This window comes from Aspergillus pseudonomiae, assembly GCF_009193645.1.
Source record: "Aspergillus pseudonomiae strain CBS 119388 unplaced genomic scaffold BDV37scaffold_57, whole genome shotgun sequence".
NCBI classification, from domain to species: Eukaryota; Fungi; Ascomycota; class Eurotiomycetes; order Eurotiales; family Aspergillaceae; genus Aspergillus; species Aspergillus pseudonomiae.
Genome location: NW_022476049.1, coordinates 95,114 through 110,691, shown reverse-complemented (window position 1 = coordinate 110,691; position 15,578 = coordinate 95,114). Strand labels below are relative to the sequence as shown.

General features: G+C 50.1%; 7 protein-coding genes across 7 annotated transcripts; 2 read left to right on the top strand and 5 right to left on the bottom strand.

The window, feature by feature from the left end:
• The first annotated feature begins 30 nt into the window (after positions 1–30).
• On the top strand, positions 31–1,123 carry BDV37DRAFT_253672 (DNA-directed RNA polymerase core subunit RPB5). Its single transcript, XM_032082561.1, has 3 exons — positions 31–287; positions 373–455; positions 538–1,123. The coding sequence occupies exons 1-3, from the start codon at positions 189–191 to the stop codon at positions 1,061–1,063; spliced, it is 708 nt and encodes a 235-aa protein (XP_031939264.1). The 5' UTR covers positions 31–188; the 3' UTR covers positions 1,064–1,123.
• A 616-nt stretch (positions 1,124–1,739) lies between these two features.
• BDV37DRAFT_168004 (putative integral membrane protein Pth11-like) lies at positions 1,740–3,841 on the bottom strand. The gene is made up of 2 exons (XM_032079295.1): positions 3,190–3,841; positions 1,740–3,120 (listed from the first exon to the last, which is right to left on the bottom strand). Exons 1-2 carry the CDS (start codon positions 3,537–3,539, stop codon positions 1,827–1,829), a joined length of 1,644 nt encoding a protein of 547 aa, XP_031939263.1. The 5' UTR covers positions 3,540–3,841; the 3' UTR covers positions 1,740–1,826.
• Positions 3,842–5,098: 1,257 nt separating this feature from the next.
• On the bottom strand, positions 5,099–7,075 carry BDV37DRAFT_253666 (histidinol-phosphate transaminase). Its single transcript, XM_032082560.1, has 3 exons — positions 6,642–7,075; positions 6,415–6,588; positions 5,099–6,347 (listed from the first exon to the last, which is right to left on the bottom strand). The coding sequence occupies exons 1-3, from the start codon at positions 6,725–6,727 to the stop codon at positions 5,324–5,326; spliced, it is 1,284 nt and encodes a 427-aa protein (XP_031939262.1). The 5' UTR covers positions 6,728–7,075; the 3' UTR covers positions 5,099–5,323.
• A 287-nt stretch (positions 7,076–7,362) lies between these two features.
• On the bottom strand, positions 7,363–8,543 carry BDV37DRAFT_285202 (polysaccharide lyase family 1 protein; the record flags this gene model as incomplete). Its single annotated transcript, XM_032087661.1, has 2 exons — positions 7,363–7,938; positions 7,992–8,543. The coding sequence occupies 2 exons, from the start codon at positions 8,541–8,543 to the stop codon at positions 7,363–7,365; spliced, it is 1,128 nt and encodes a 375-aa protein (XP_031939261.1).
• Positions 8,544–9,477: 934 nt separating this feature from the next.
• Positions 9,478–11,549, bottom strand: BDV37DRAFT_253655 (phosphatidate cytidylyltransferase). Its single transcript, XM_032082559.1, has one exon. It carries the CDS (start codon positions 11,267–11,269, stop codon positions 9,752–9,754), a length of 1,518 nt encoding a protein of 505 aa, XP_031939260.1. The 5' UTR covers positions 11,270–11,549; the 3' UTR covers positions 9,478–9,751.
• A 247-nt stretch (positions 11,550–11,796) lies between these two features.
• BDV37DRAFT_253652 (baculoviral IAP repeat-containing protein) lies at positions 11,797–14,621 on the top strand (the record flags this gene model as incomplete). Its single annotated transcript, XM_032082558.1, has 4 exons — positions 11,797–11,997; positions 12,060–12,356; positions 12,414–12,523; positions 12,571–14,621. Coding segments are annotated over exons 1-4 (2,483 nt in total), but the record flags the coding sequence as incomplete, so codon positions are not given.
• Positions 14,573–15,578, bottom strand: BDV37DRAFT_253650 (U4/U6-U5 snRNP complex subunit SNU23). Its single transcript, XM_032082557.1, has one exon. The coding sequence runs from the start codon at positions 15,459–15,461 to the stop codon at positions 14,823–14,825; it is 639 nt and encodes a 212-aa protein (XP_031939258.1). The 5' UTR covers positions 15,462–15,578; the 3' UTR covers positions 14,573–14,822.

Sequence of the window (15,578 nt, the reverse complement as noted above, 5' to 3'; positions counted from 1 at the left end):
GAGAACCTCCCTCTATCGCTTTTCGCAACGCTGCCACTCCAGCCAACTTTTTTTTTGCTGTCCCATCCCACGGCTCACATTGAGCTCAGAGTTGGTCCTCGATCTCTCTAAATTAACTCTTTCCCGACACTACTCTTTTTCATTTATTTTAGTTTGTGTCGTAGCGCAGGTGCGCCTCATTTTTCACCATGGACGAGGACTACTCTTCTGGCTCCGTCGATGCCGACCGCGAGATGACCAGATTGTGGCGCACATGGAGGACGGTATTCGAAATGCTTCAGGATCGGGTACGTGCTGCTATAGGAGAGGAACAATCGGCTGCACCCACAGCGTTTGTCGCACATAGTATGCTGACAGGCCATTTTCGGACAGGGCTACGAAGTCACCGAAGAAGAAGTGCAAATATCGCTCGACGAATTCAAACAGAAATACTCCGATCCCCTCGGATACCCAGAGTATGCGACCCCAGACAACATGCACGTTTGCAACCTCCCAAGGAAAAAAGGCCGCTAACAATTCGGCGTAACTTTTGTGTAGCCGCAACAAGATGAAAATCCAAGCTCGCCCCACGGAGGCCATGCAACTCAAATACACGGCCCTCAAGACCAACTCCAACCCGGACCCCCAGCCCGACTGCGGCACCATCTACGTTGAATTCTGCCCCGACTCGACTGGCGTCGGTACCAAGCAAGTGCGCACCTTCAACCACTTCGTCGACGAGAACAACTTCCACACCGGCGTGTTCATCACCCAGACCCCGATCTCTCCGTCCGCCGTGCGTCTGCTGAGCGGTGTCCCCGGTCGCATCTGCGAGCATTTCCAGGAGCAGGATCTGCTGGTCAACATCACCCGGCACGAACTGGTCCCGAAGCACGTCCTGCTGAGCCCCGAGGAGAAGTCCCGGTTGCTGCAGCGCTATCGTCTGAAGGAATCTCAGTTGCCCCGTATCCAGGTGTCGGATCCCGTGGCGAGATACCTGGGTCTGCGCAGAGGGCAGGTCGTCAAGATTATTCGCAAGAGTGAAACGGCCGGTCGTTATGCTAGTTACCGCTGGGTTATTTAATCGCGATCTTGACGAGTACGGCTTGTATGGTTATGCTATATTAACGGACGGCTGTTTGCTTTGGGGGGGGGTTCATCGCGCTTTTTTCCATTCAAAGATGCCAAAAGAACATGTCGAGTTCGCCAAGAGGTTCTTGAGCACCTTTTTTGCCAGGGCGCGGTTGTCTCCTACACTATGGCCTACGCCGTGTCTCACCCCTCGAAGTGAACATAGAATCGAGTGGATGAGGTCTCCAAGAACAAAAGAGAAAGAAAAACCAGAGGAGTGGGCAAATTACGGGACGAAAAAGAAAAATCAAACGAAAGTCCAATTGCAGGCATTATGGGCAGCATGGCGTAAGGGCGAAACAAATGATTCATGGCTGGAGTGTACTGTCATGGTTCTGGTCGATTCCTTTGAAATTTTACTAATCGCAAAAACCCCGACTATATTGTACAATTTTCTTGATAGATTACTGAAAAATGCAATGGTCATGAGATTTTCAGTGGTCGTTAATAGCCAATCCTTCCCAAGTAGAGAGAGGATGGGACAGGTCATATTCAGATATGATCGACTCAATCCGATGGCAACTATAGAAATATACATGTAGACCAAAATACCCAATCAATACCAACGCCCTCGCTAATTCCAACTCCAATCCAGTACACATTACCCATAATAAACCACAGAAAGGGAAAAAAGGTGGGGAGAACAGAAGCCCCACGGAGAAGAGAAGCAAGCCTATTTATACATCCAACTACCGTTTAGTATATACCGTCATTATTCATGAATTTTTTGATAGCAATCCCCCAACATCCTGAAGTTCGACATCATCGCTTCCTTCAGGAATTGGGGCAGTTACATCGGATTGAGATCGATAGGGAGGAGCCGGTGACTCCGGCGTATCACTAAAATGCACGCTGGACCCTCGTCGGCGGCCATACGAGTTAGTGCGAAGACCGCCAGGTCGTGAGAAGTTCGGTGAAGCGTTTGGAGTAGCCCCTGGGGTCGGAGTGGAGAGTAGACCGCCAACATCTTGAAGAAAGGCTGCGCTTCCACTGCGTGTACGAGTCGTTTGCCCGGGAGGAGGCATTTGGTAGTTCATATGCAAGGTTGGAGGGGGGCTGCTCCTAGGGGATGGATCTAGGAGACCGCCGACGTCGAACATAGAGACTCGGCCGGGGGAGTTCGGGACGGGGTCGCCCGACGCTTTGCGCGGCGTTTTATTGGTTGGAAGATACTCGAGTGGGCTCACTTTGATGTCAAGACTGCCTGTCGAAGAGGATCGATCGTCCTCGATAGCAGAAGCATGATGGTTGAACGACCAGTTTGGATTCAGTGTGCCCGTACGGGCTGCAAGAGGCTCGCAGGGGGCAACCACGGGGGCTGGCCGAGGCAGCTTGTGGTCGGGAGAAACCAGCTCAGGGTGCAAACGGATGCCCATATCTCCGGCCAGATCGGAGTCACTGCCCCAGTGGTGGTGCGTGATGGTTGTACGACGAACCGAGCTGTGATCCATGCTCTCGCTGACGGAGGCAGATCCAATGGCCTTTTTGAACTTGGCTTTCTTGACGCCTTTGTCTCGCACAAAGGACCCAATGACTATGGCATTTGAAACCGCGGTGGCAGCGAGGATCTCTAGAGACGCCAGAAGAGATCGGTATTGCTGGGATCCTTTGTGGCTAATCACAGCGGGTACACGGTAGCAAGTAATGCCGACGAGAATCAAGGATAAGGCAAAGAGAATAACGAGAGAGGCTTTGCGTTTCGCAGACATGTGAGTCATCATAATCAAAGGAATAGGAAAGGCCACCAGAAGAAGATCCGTGATCACGTCGCATACTCCCATTGTAATCAGGTTCGCATAGCCCGAGCGACACTGGGGGCCTGGATCCGGAACCACCTGCCAGTAGTGGCTGAAAGGCTGGCATTCAGTTAGGGTTGCGAGTACCACGGCAATCAGAGTCGATCCCAAGAAATAATAGATAAACTTGAGAAAGATCCGGAGAGACCGGCGCCATATCATCTCCGAAACCCGTTTGAGAAATTCGCATACGGTAAATTTGGCAGTCCAGATGCTTGTGGTAGTCAAAACAGTCAGCCGGCATGTTTTATCTCGGACAAATGCTTTGAAACAGTAGCCTTACAAGATAGCATAGCAAATTCGAGAAACCAGAACCAACTTGCTCCCAACGATGCGATGTTGAATCTCCTCTGCCGTCAACCCCCCTGTCTTCGTATTATTGGTCCCCCAGATGAGGATAAGATGTACAAGGGCCATGCGGATCAACAAGGGAATAATGGCAAGCATCATCACCTTATCCTCCCGAAAGAAGCGTTCGATGCGAACATAGCGACCACAGACTCGAACCACAATGATGGCCAGGGAGAAGCCGGTGGCCCACCAGCTCACCAAGAGCGTTGGGTTATCGTCAAGCTTCGTTCGAGCATTCGGAGGGATTTCCGGATATAGACCACGAGTGTCCAGCACAGTCATGGCCGCTGAACCACCTCCGCAGAGGGGCCAGTTGAAAACAAGCGAGAACAGCCCAAGTTATCAAATAATAACGCACCGTGGATGAGTCCCTGGAGTAAGTTTAACAACGTCGTGCCTTTACTTGCACTCACATTGCTCATGACGAACCACCCTGAGCATGCACGTGCGGTTCCCCAGATTAGAGTATTTGCTCAGTGTGGGGAAAGAAGGTATAACGTAAGGGAAACCGGGGAATATAACAAGGCGACGATCTTGGGGGCAAAAATAGCGGGTGGAACCGGCCTTAAATGGGAGGTAACAGTGGGAGGGAAAGTGAATGTTGATCTGGTGGCGTCCCGGGTGGAGGAGGCCCTTCTTCGTATAGATTCTGATCGTTGACGAAAGAGCAAATGAGGGTAATTGGGAAAATGAGGGAAAAAAAAGGAGGGAGACAAGAGGTTCACCTGGTAGATAAGTGTAGAGCCTGGCTCTTACGTATCCCCAAATGAAATAAGATTAGTATTACAGAGAAATGGACAGGAAGGATTTCACCGCCGTTTCGATAGAAGTTGTAAAGTATATTAACTCAAGGACAGTATGTCACAAAGTTAGAGAGACAGAGCGAGATGGTTAGATCAATCATCAAAGGAAAATATCCATATGCAAACGGAAGGGGGAGACCCCGGCAAAAAAGCAACCTCATGAACGGCTATTTAATAATAAAAACAAATATGTTGATAATCGTGATGAGAAAATCATACCCACCTCGAGGCCAAGGGTCATGCCGGCCAACCGATAACCATGGATTCAAAAGATAAGACCGAACAGTAGCAGTGGACGCCGGGAAGCGCCATTTATCGGCCCTCCGTTTGGTTCGAAGAGCAGGATTCGAGGACGGAGGAGCTGGGCAGGTCAGCACGAGATGGTATTGGACCAGCCAGCGAGAGGCGATTGAGTCGGGGACTTAGTCGCTTAGGAGCTGTTTGCGGAGTAAGTTTATTGGCTTCCGCCCGATGGCGATAGCGAAATGAAGCATTGCTTGTGATTCTTGGACTCGAGAAGGAGATTCGAGCTTGGGCCGGTTATCATCCGCCGTTCAAGGGACGAACCCTGTTGAGAACGTGAGCTCGTATATGATCAATGCTGCGGATTATTAGCGACGAATAGAGAGAAAGTGCATAGGTGATAATCCATGCTGTTACCTTATCAGATAATTGGGGGAATTTGGAGGATTTCCATTGGTAGTTGGCGAGTGACCCCCATCAATCTCCTACATAAGACGGACATGACTCGTGCAACCAGATTGGATTGTACAGTGTCAGGGTAGTATCCATTCTTCGATGGAAGCTACCATTCGGTAGGAGAAACCGTACGACAGACAAAGTCACGTCAGGTGTGCCTGGTCCACGTGGCGGCCTTGTGACATGTATCTTTCTCTCTCCTCAACCATACCATCGTAATAATTGGTATACATAAAATACATTGTTACTACGGTTGCTACTTTGGCCAGTAGTTTGCTACCATATCACCCAGACTTCTTATCACGACCCCGTACGATATGTACCCCCTGTTTCATACTTCCTGTCCCGAGTATACGTGGATAGATAACCTTCCGGTGGTGGTTCCATTCAAGCCTCTTACGTATTTGCCTGTCTCTCCCGGTCGGAAAAGGACGATAAGGAAAATACTAACGCTCTTTAATATTAAGACGAAATCTCCGTTCTAAAAGGCTAAGAAAGTCTATCCTGAAAAGTAATTAATCTTGAGAAAAGAAAATGACATGACTGGTTCGAGTTCTGATGCGCTTATCCTCTCAACGACTGGACATCCGCGCCCCTGAGAAGACTGTCCAGGACTACCCGCAATTGCTGCAGGAACCTAGTGACTTCCTCCTCTGTTCCTACTGTAACCCGCAGGCAGCCTTCGCATCCGAGCTCCTTCCCGCGGAAACGTACCACCACGCCGCGTTTTTCCGCCATAGCTTCGTACGCAGCCAAGGCAATCTTGTTGCTGGGCTTTCCGCCTTCACTGGCAGGCTTATCCAGGAGTTCAACCAAGAGGAAGTTCGACTCTTGTCCGCCCAGGAAGCGACCCACTCCTGGGATCTTAGGCAGTTCCTGTAGTAAGCGTTCACGCTGAGCAATGATCTCCTCGCGGTATTTCTTCATGACAGCCATGTTGATAGGCGACAGAGCAGCCATAGCAATTGCACTAGTTGGGCTTGAAATGTTATAGGGGGCCTTCAGGCTGTTCAACAGACGGGCAATGGCAGGGCTGGTGAACGCAACTCCTAGTCGAATACCGGCCAGACCAAAAGCCTTGCTCAAAGTCTGCATAACCACCAGGTTGGGCCAATCGTTGACCCACTCGGCGAGACTGGAGCCTTCAGGTGCAAAGTCGATATATGCCTCATCCACAACGACCAGACCATTCCATGTGGGATGCTCCAGCACCTTCTGAATGTCGGACTTACGGATCAAGTTGGCTGTAGGGTTACCCGGTGAGCAGATGTACACCATCTTGATCGAGTCATCTGCAGATAGAGCCTCGAGAATCTTGTCCGGCTGCAGTTGGAAGCCGTTCTCGACATCCAGAGGGACCTTCACAATATCCACGTCGTTGACCTGCGCACTAACACCATACATGCCATAGGTAGGGGGGCAAGTAAGGATCTTGTCCTTTCCTGGCACGCAGAAACATCTCAACAGAGCATCGATGGCTTCGTCGGAGCCGACTCCAACGAAAAGGTTCTCGGGGGTCAGGTCTTTTTGGCTGTGAATACGGGTATTGCGGAGCTTGCAGAAAAGTTGCTTCAGCTCAATCTGATGTCTAGTAATTCATCAATCTGAGTCAGCTTAGACTTCTTAGGGACTGAAGTATGGGGTGAGTCACTCACGGGTCGGGATAGCGGTTCAATCCCAAAAAGTCGATGTCTGGCTTCGAGGAGCCAGTCGAACCCCCATTGACTGTAGATTCTTGCAGAGCGCCTTCCGAATTCAGGGCAAGACCGGGACCGTAGGCGTTTTCGTTAGCATCGAGCAGAACATTCGTTCCGTCATCTTTGTAGTCACTGACTCATTAGTTTCTCGGGCGCTGATGCGGGGATCTAGAGGGCAAACACACTCTCTCGCACAGCGATAGGGCTGCAATTGCAAGATATTCTTGCGCGCGCATTTAGAGAGATCGAACGGTGATTGTCTCGCAGCCATTTTGGTGTGATATTGCTGAAGTGAAGAGATTCCTTGCAAACCGAAGAAAGATCGGTGGGGGGTCCTTTAAGTGGCGGGGAAGATTAGAGGCGGGACCGGTCTCGGAAGTGTGACTCTTCAGGAACGGTAGTTTAAATCCCTTCGGCACCAGTCAGTGGAATATACTAACCTAGTCGCTGCTTCATACAAATTTTGCATTTATATTGCCAATGAGCTATTTAAATAAAGGTACATGACATTTGTTTACTAGAGAAGCTGTAACTTGCCTTTTTCGAGACTATTCTTTCAGGAATATAAATCCGGGGTGTATATCCTCAATTTTATAGGTCAAGGCTCCACACGTTGTATCTAGTACTAACCACCGAATATTGATCATATTCACCTGGCCGGGCTGCTCTTCATTTTTACAGATAACTTGATAATAGGCAAACTTGACCCTTCGCACTCACTGTATACATTTCAAGGCAAACGAATGATCTCAACCTCAATCGCACAGGTACTAATATATAACCTGACATGACTCCGTATACAGCCGAATGCATCCAGCATAGGAGGCCATCACCCAGGACGCGCCATTACAAATTGAGAACGCAAAATTAGAGAAGTGTACAAATAAAAAAGTCCCCGAAAGAGATTCAAAGCTTCCCCATGCCCGCGTTGTTCGGGACATTAGACTGAGCCTCGCTGGCAGAGGTGGCGGGCGCAATAGTAAGGCCTGAGAAGTCCGAGAAGAAGGAGGTATCTGTATAAGAGGTAAGACTGCCCGAGTCGGAAACAACATTCACCTCGCACGCACGACCAAGAGCCGATTCGCAGTCAGCAGCAGACGACGAATCCGGTGTGTTAAACAGTCGGCCGGCGTAGTCTCCAACAATCGTGGACACATCTACCCAAGCATTTCCCTCGAAGATTCCCCTGGCACCTGAATCGCCGCCCTCCAGTGCATGGCCGTTGTTTTTATCCCAGACATTGTTCACAGCATGCAAGAGAGTACCTCCACTCAAGGCTGGGCTGCGGCCAGTTGTCATGTAGATATAGCAGTTCTGCATAGTAATCTGATCTGCTTCGCCTACCATCTCAAAGGTCCAGTAGTGGTACCCATCGCAGCCTGTAGAGTACGGAGTTTCACCGTTGATGAAGTTGTTTGAGAGTGTGATACGGGTGTTGGTCGCGAATCCGAAGGTGTAGTGTTGCCGTCCGGTGCGAGCCGTCTTGGATGTCTATTAACAAACTACCCTCTTTCATCTGTTCAAAAGGTACATACCGTGACATGGTCAATCCAGATCAGGTCAGACCCATCGAAATACATGGCGTCACCACCCCAGACATACTCAGGGTTCAAGTCGGAAATCTGAATGTTTTGTACGATGATGTTCGACACGCCGTCTCTGAATCTCAAGCCTTTGCCTTTCATGACACCCTTGTCTCCGTCACCAAGGATTGTCTTGTTCGATGCAACATCGACTCCCGTCGTTCCGGCAGCGTACCAAGTTGCTTGCGAAGATGGAGAATCTCCGCAGTCGTCCTGGATAATCTTCTGACAGCTGTCCCCGGTTCCCCAGGAAGCACAAACTGTTCCACTAGTCGTGCCCTCGGACTCGGTGAAGTCATATTCTTTGTCAAGAACAATCACTCGTGGGGTGTTATCGGTAAGCCATTCCTTCAGCTCATCGATATCGCTGGGAATCTGTGCTTCTGCGTCGCCACCGCCTGTCACCCCCGTAGCGAAACCCTCAGCTGAGCCTGAGACTGATACAGCTGCACTCAGCGGCACCAGTCCCAGGAGGACAGCGGGAATGGTTGATGTGATCTTCATTGAGGCCGAAAAGACTGAAAAAAGTGGTTCTTCAAAATTGACTTGGTAAACTAATAGTCAGAAAATGCGAGGGATCCTGCACCGCTTAATATAGCCATTGATCTACCATAACCAACCCTCATTTACAACGGACCATCGATTCCAATTACCGGAGGACTCGGAATCGGCTGCTGGTTCTTCGGCACTACGATATACTAGTATCATGCCTGAAACAGTTCTCACAACCTTGGACAGTTCCACATGTGTTGCCGAACGCCTATAAAACCTCATCTATTTCGCACATGTCCCGGAAATTAAGTGAACAGACGACAACAAAGATCAGCAGGGAGTGTTTCTCCGTCGACTTTACATCCAAAATAGTCAAGGGAATGAATCTTATGCAGCCTTGCACACCTCATGTGGGCAATATCCACTCGGGCCAATGACCGGGTTAGGCAGAGATCGACAAACTTGCATTATATCCAAAACAACCTGAACAAGAGCCGAGAACTTATATATGGCTGCGTCTTGCATATGGGGTCGCTTAAGATGCTAGTAAATGATATTTTGAATCAAGGGAAATAGGGCTCCGGGTCAATCTATCCAAAAGGTTCTATACAATTGGTACACATTGGGGACATGGTCCCTCTTCAAGACAAAAGAACTCTCTTCCCTGGATGCATTTGGCAATTTTCACACACAGCAGTTCAAGTATGGACGTGGTGCATTGTATCGAGATGAGATATACTCTTCGATGGGATTATAGGAGTAAAATCTGCCAACGACAACCGATCAGCTTCTAACCGTTCAGCCGATCACTAGTACGCTGCATGAATGACTGCTGTTATTCATGTTGGCCTGAAACTTGAAGACTATTTTACCACCAATTATATGTACCATGCACGTTGGCGCCTTTCGCTTTGGCCTCACAGTAGGAGGGAAAGTAGTAGTAAATTTCCTTGCATTTTTCAGGGTCGTACTGTTTTATATAGCCTTCTGAGCTAGTCTATCCTATTGTAGTCTTCTATGTACATTGTGGTGTTTCTTGCTCCAGTTATCCATACAGTAGCTGAGCCAAGAGAGACAAAGGGAAAGGGAACTTGGAAGGATGGAAAAATCAAGCACATATGTCAAACCAACACAACGCCTTGAGATGCCTTGTATGATGTCTAGGGCTGCCTATTGGCAAACCATGCTTCAGTCATAACTATGACACTAATGATAATTATCTATTCCTGCTTTGGCGCATTCTCTGTCGACACCTCGCTCGGAGGGCTGGCATGTTTGCCTGAAGTCTTGTACTTATTTTGCTTTTCTCGCAGGTAGCGCCAGGTCCTACCAATTCCGGAGGTGACCAGACCTTTGGCCGACTGGATAGTGCTGGGCCAGCGAATGGTCTTAGTGATAGAAGCTTGAACTTCCTGCTTCAGGCTATCGTCGTTTGCGATACGCTGCTCGAAGGGACCACCTTGTCTCCGCCGGACCAATGCCTGGTCGGCATCATTGCTTTCCTTCATCATTTTGTTGAAGTCCCCACGAGGGATTTGGAAACGGGTTTGATACTGGAAGTACAGCTTCGCTCGGAATGACTCCGGCAGACGGCGGACCATATTACCACGTTTTACTGGGTCCATATCTTGGGTTAGCTTCACATTGGCATCAGGATCATCGATCCAATCGCCTTCGGTGCACCGTTGGTCGTTGAAGGTGACATTAGGTAGGGTTTCGATGAGCGGTGCATAGAGCCGCCGGAAGTTGGCCATCTGACCTGAAACAATGTTTCTAACCTTACGAGGATCCTCTGCCGGCAAGGCCATACGAAGATCTCCCATGTAGCTCATTCCTGCAATGGTGCTGTAGAGTTGGAACTCCGTAAACTCAGCGGGCAGGAGCAGCAATGCCACCCGGACAGCAGACAGCAGGTTCATCTGGTTTGCTAGCCGGACCTTCGGATGGTCACGCAGAATCTTAACCGGCTTCTGTAGCCGCCCAGCAAGGTATAGTGTGTCCCATTGGCTGAGATCACGACATAATGTGTCAAGATTGACAACGCCATATTTGATCAACGTTCCATTCACGGTGATATACGGGTTGAAGTAGACACCAGCGCCGAACCTATCTTGCGTTTGAGCGACAGCGTAAGACCCTAAAGACCCCAGTCCAGAGTAGTGGTCCCGATGTTGATGGAGGTTTAATGAATGCCAGTGTTGGGAGTACGACACTCCGAAGATAAAATCAATCATCTTACCCTGACCTTGTTGCATGTTCTTGATCGCAGCCGGGGCAGACGGGTGACACTGGCCGGAGCCAGGAGCACTGCCGGACTGTGTGAAGACGCCCGAACCATAGGCGAATGCATATCGGATTGGCGCTCGGAATTGCCAAAGTATTTGACGTAAGGCTTCTTTAAACTCTTGGTTGATGACCATGTGCTGATTGACACCAAAGTCTTTGGAAGGGAGCTCCGAGAATGCATCTATTGAGAGATTCGCGTTATCTTCCCAGTCACCAGGGTCCGAGACTCGTGAGCTGGTAGAGAATGATGCGGTGGATGATGAAGGAAGGAGGAGGCCATGCTCGCTAGAAGAAGATTGTGAACTGAAACCTCCACGAGACACCGCACGGTTTCTAAGTGGATAAGTTCCATTTGGTGTAGGGGCCGAGGTAGAATCGTGGGAGAAAGACCGCAGGGAATTCGGGATGCGAGCGCATCGCGGAAGAGACGGGTAGACCGGGCGCAGACGCATGAATGTGCCCGATCTATAGTTTAAAAGGAAAGACTTTGACGAAATCAATTAGCACTACTCAAAGCATGTGGACTGCAAGCAAATACTGCCTTACAGTAACTTCGCGCATCGTCGCGGTTCCTCAAAAGCAAAAGAAGGATGGCACAGCGAGGGCTGTAATTGTTGAATAACTCAATGACCATTGAACGTTACAGATTCACACCATGTTTCACTGAAGGAGAGTTCAGGTAGAGCAAGGGCGGAGTTGAGGAAACAATGAGATCAAACTGCAGATACTTTCCTGCGGGATAATCGCAGATTACCCAATGGCGGCCGGAAGGTCTGACGTACTCGCTCGGCAGGTGTTCTCGGCCTATCGAGATTACCCAGCGACCGCCCGCGCCACAACCCGCACGCCACACCGCGTCACGTGGTGCCGTATCTCCGCGGGCGCGTTCCCGATGGCTCGACCCAAACAAGACAGTAAACAGAGGGACCCTCACTCTCTGTCCGTCCTCTCGTGCGAGATCGTGTACCTTTAAGAGGTAAAGCTATATACATTGTGATCCTGGGACCCTCATCACACCTGATGGTCCGCTGATCCCGCGACAATGGCCGACGAAATGGAGACATTCGCTGCCCGCCTTGCCAGTTTCGATCTGGTATTGCACCCAGAGAAACGAAGAACATCGAGCGCAAAGGCCGTTAAACCTATTGCTTGGCCTCACCGCAGGCCATCGCCCGCTGAGGTATATAGACCTTCCTAACTACAATACTTGCCAATCGGAAAACTAACCCTTGATTATTGTAGTTGGCGCATGCGGGCTTCTACTACAATCCCTACGAAACGAACCCAGATAACACAACATGCTTTCTGTGTCACAGAGCGCTCGACGGATGGGAGGAAGAAGACAACCCAATAACTGAGCATCTTAAGCACGCGAATGATTGCGGCTGGGCTGTGATGATGGATATCCAACAACACAGCTCAAACCCCGCTGAGATAGAGGATCCCACAAGTGACAAGATAAGAGAGGCGAGACTAGCCACCTTTGGCACTTCATGGCCGCATGATGGGAAACGCGGCTGGGTGTGTCAGTCGGAAAAGGTATGATATCTTGCCGTAACTTTTCCCGGGCTCCATTTGACGACGGTTCTGTGCCAGATGGTCGACGGAGGGTGGTATTTTTGCCCTACTGAAGAGAGCAATGACCTAGCAAGCTGTGCATACTGCAAGTTGTCCCTCGATGGGTGGGAACCCAAGGACGATCCCTTGTGAGTGCTTATCGCTCCTTCCTTTTTAGCACAACTAACCCCTCCAGTGATGAACATTACCGTCGTTCCGCGGAATGCTCGTTCTTCGTCTTTGCTCAGCCCCCGGGTAAGAAAGGAAAAGGTCCACGTTCGAAAAAAGCACGTACCTCCAAGGCCTCTCGTCTTTCAACCCAATCAACTGCTTCGGAAGTAATCTCGGAAATTGAAGATCCCATGGACCAGAGTACTATCTCGCAGCCAGCTACCAAGACAAAAGCAACCAAAAAGTCATCCAAATCAAAGTCAAAGAATGTGAAGTCTAAAATGGAAGAGGCGGCGGAGACCGACAGCCAGATCGATATTGATACAGCCGACTATAGCCAGCCCGAGCCCCCCAAAACAAAACGAACCACTCGTGGAAAGAAGAGGACAAGCGACCAAGTAGAAAGGGAAGAAGTCAATGTAATTGGCACGGAGAATTTTGAGGAAGCCGAACCACCCACTAAAAAGCGGGCCATAAAGTCGCGAAACAGCACTCAACACGACGGCAATCAAAACGAAGAAGTCGTCGTGGACACACAGCCGGAAGAGAGCATCCCAGAAGACGAGCCCAAAACTGGTCGCGGAACCACGAAGAAGAAAGCATCCTCAAAGAGCCGGAAAGCCTCTAGCGGCTCATCCACGTCTAAAACCGCTTCAAAATCTCGCCTACCTAATGACGACGAGCTTGACGCAGCACTTGTGGCCAATCTAGAACAGCCTGAAACTGAAGAGCAAAGCCTGCCGGTTGTACAGAAGCCATCGAAAAAGTCTAAATCCAAGAAGAAGCAGAAGACAACGCCAGAGCCGCAGGAGGTGGTCGACCATGTCGAGGAGGAAGAGACCCAGACAGGCAAAGAATTGCCTGCAGAACCCGAAGAGTCTGGGCCTAGGCCAGCAGCCCAAGAGGATAAGCCGGGCCATGTCAACTCCACGCGCAACTCAAGGGGCTCGAACATCCGCGAGCCAGAGACGGACCTTGGCACAGAGAAAGCAACGAAGACACGGAAGCGGTCAGGAGCAGCCGAAACGTCAAAGGATGACATAGATGCTAGGGTTCACGAGTCGTTTGTTTCAGTGGAGATCCCAGCTAGAGTCCCTACTCCTGTAAAGCAGCCCAAAGGGGAACCCAACGACAAGGATCTCAAGAAGAAGACTAAGCAGAGGTCTTCCACGGAGAAGGCCAAGAAATCGAAGAAAACGAGCAAAGCAGAGGCTCTTGAGCGCGAAGAAACCCCTGCTCAGCAAGATATGGATCCCAAACACAGCCCCGAGGTCTCTTCAGCCGATCATGACCTTTCCGAGCAGAAGAGACCACAAGAGCCGCAAGAACAAGAGGCTGAGCAACCTTCCACACGGCGCAGATCATCAAGAGTGCCCCCAAAGACGGCGGAGAGATATAGCGATATCCCCGAGGAAAAACAGTTTGCTAGGACACTTGCAGGATCGCGGGGCTCAGATAACCATAGAATGTCAGACTCGGCTGACCAAGGCAATATGTCGCCTCTTCCTGCTTCGAAGAGCACACCGTCCCTTTCGCCGCAGTCTTCCGATGCTGAGAACCAGCCACCATCTCTGAAGCCCTCTGCAACGCGGACCCTGGTAGGGTCACCATCCAAACAACAGACAGTTCGAATTCCACTAGCGCCCAACACCCCTTCGCCGTCGAAGCGTAGTGCCAATGCCGGGGGCCTACACACGACCCACCCGTGGAACCCTATCGATATTGATGAGATTCTCCTTGCTGGAACCAGTGACAAAGAGAACGTTGATTTAAGTTCGGCACTGAAGGATGTGAAGGGCGATCTGACAAGCCCGGAGAAAAAGATGTCTGTTGAAGAATGGATCAAATGGCAAGCCAAGAATGGGGAGGAGAAATTGAGGCAAGAATGCGAGAGGCTAGTCGGGCAATTCGAGAGGGAGGGCGCCCGTGCAATGCGAGTACTGGAGGGAATTGAATGCATTGATTGATTTCGAATTTCGTTTATGGGATTTGGCTGGCTGGGAGGAGTCAAGGCATGGGATATGGGCGTTGGATATCCTTGTTTAATATTTTTTTTTTTTTTTTCTTCACGACTGGTACAACTATTATTTCCATGCAATTTCGCTAAATAACAGCGCGATATATAAACGTGTTTTCTTGATTTGAGATCCAATTGAAGGACCATAAAATGCCCAGACCGAAACCAGAACGCCGAGGGTATACTGCAACTTTTATCGACCATAAAGCACCCATCCGTGTACAAGCCAGCACGTCCCAAAACGAACCAAAAGAACCTATTCATGCGATGATTCCCAGCCGACCCTCCCAGCTGTCTTCTTCCTGCTTAATCCCGTCTCCACCTTTGCGCCGCTTCTCATTCCGCTTCCTCCTCTTCTCCTCTCGTTCCTTAGCCTCCTGCTCCTCCCTTTCTTGAAGCCTAGCCCCGAGGTCAAGCTGCCAAGCCCTCCGTTCCTCCTCCTCTCGCACCCGCTTCTGATGTGCAAGCAACCGTAACCGCTGCCGCACATCCTCAACAGTAGCCCTTGTCACTTCGCCACTCTGTCCCGTCGCGATCAAATGCTGCTTACTATTCAAATGCTCCACAAGCTGCAAGTTATCCTTGAAAGTAAGATCACAGTCCCCACAGTAGAAACCGGCTCCCCGGCCTCTCTTGCCCACCGCTGACCCAGCCGCCACAATCGTGGTCTTGCCCACCATCGACGCCACATCTAGTCGCTGTTTTCGGGATGTCGTGGCCTCCAAAGAGCTGTAGTCGACCGGCGCGTGCCATTTTTTGCCGAGTAGCTTGGCTTCATATCGTGCTTTGGATTCTTCTTTGCGTTTGCTTTCTTCGTCTGCGGCTTTTTTGGCGTATTCTTCTCTGTCCCAGGTTTTGCGGAAGGCGGTGTCTGATGTCGCTGCGGTGGGTTTGGACATTTTGTCTTTTAATTTTCTTCGTTCTTAGCTTTCGTAGTGGGTGTCTTGGGTGAGGGTGTAAGGGTGTGTTTTTTGGTGTATAGTGTTGCTATTGGGATGGGTTAGTTTTGATTGAGA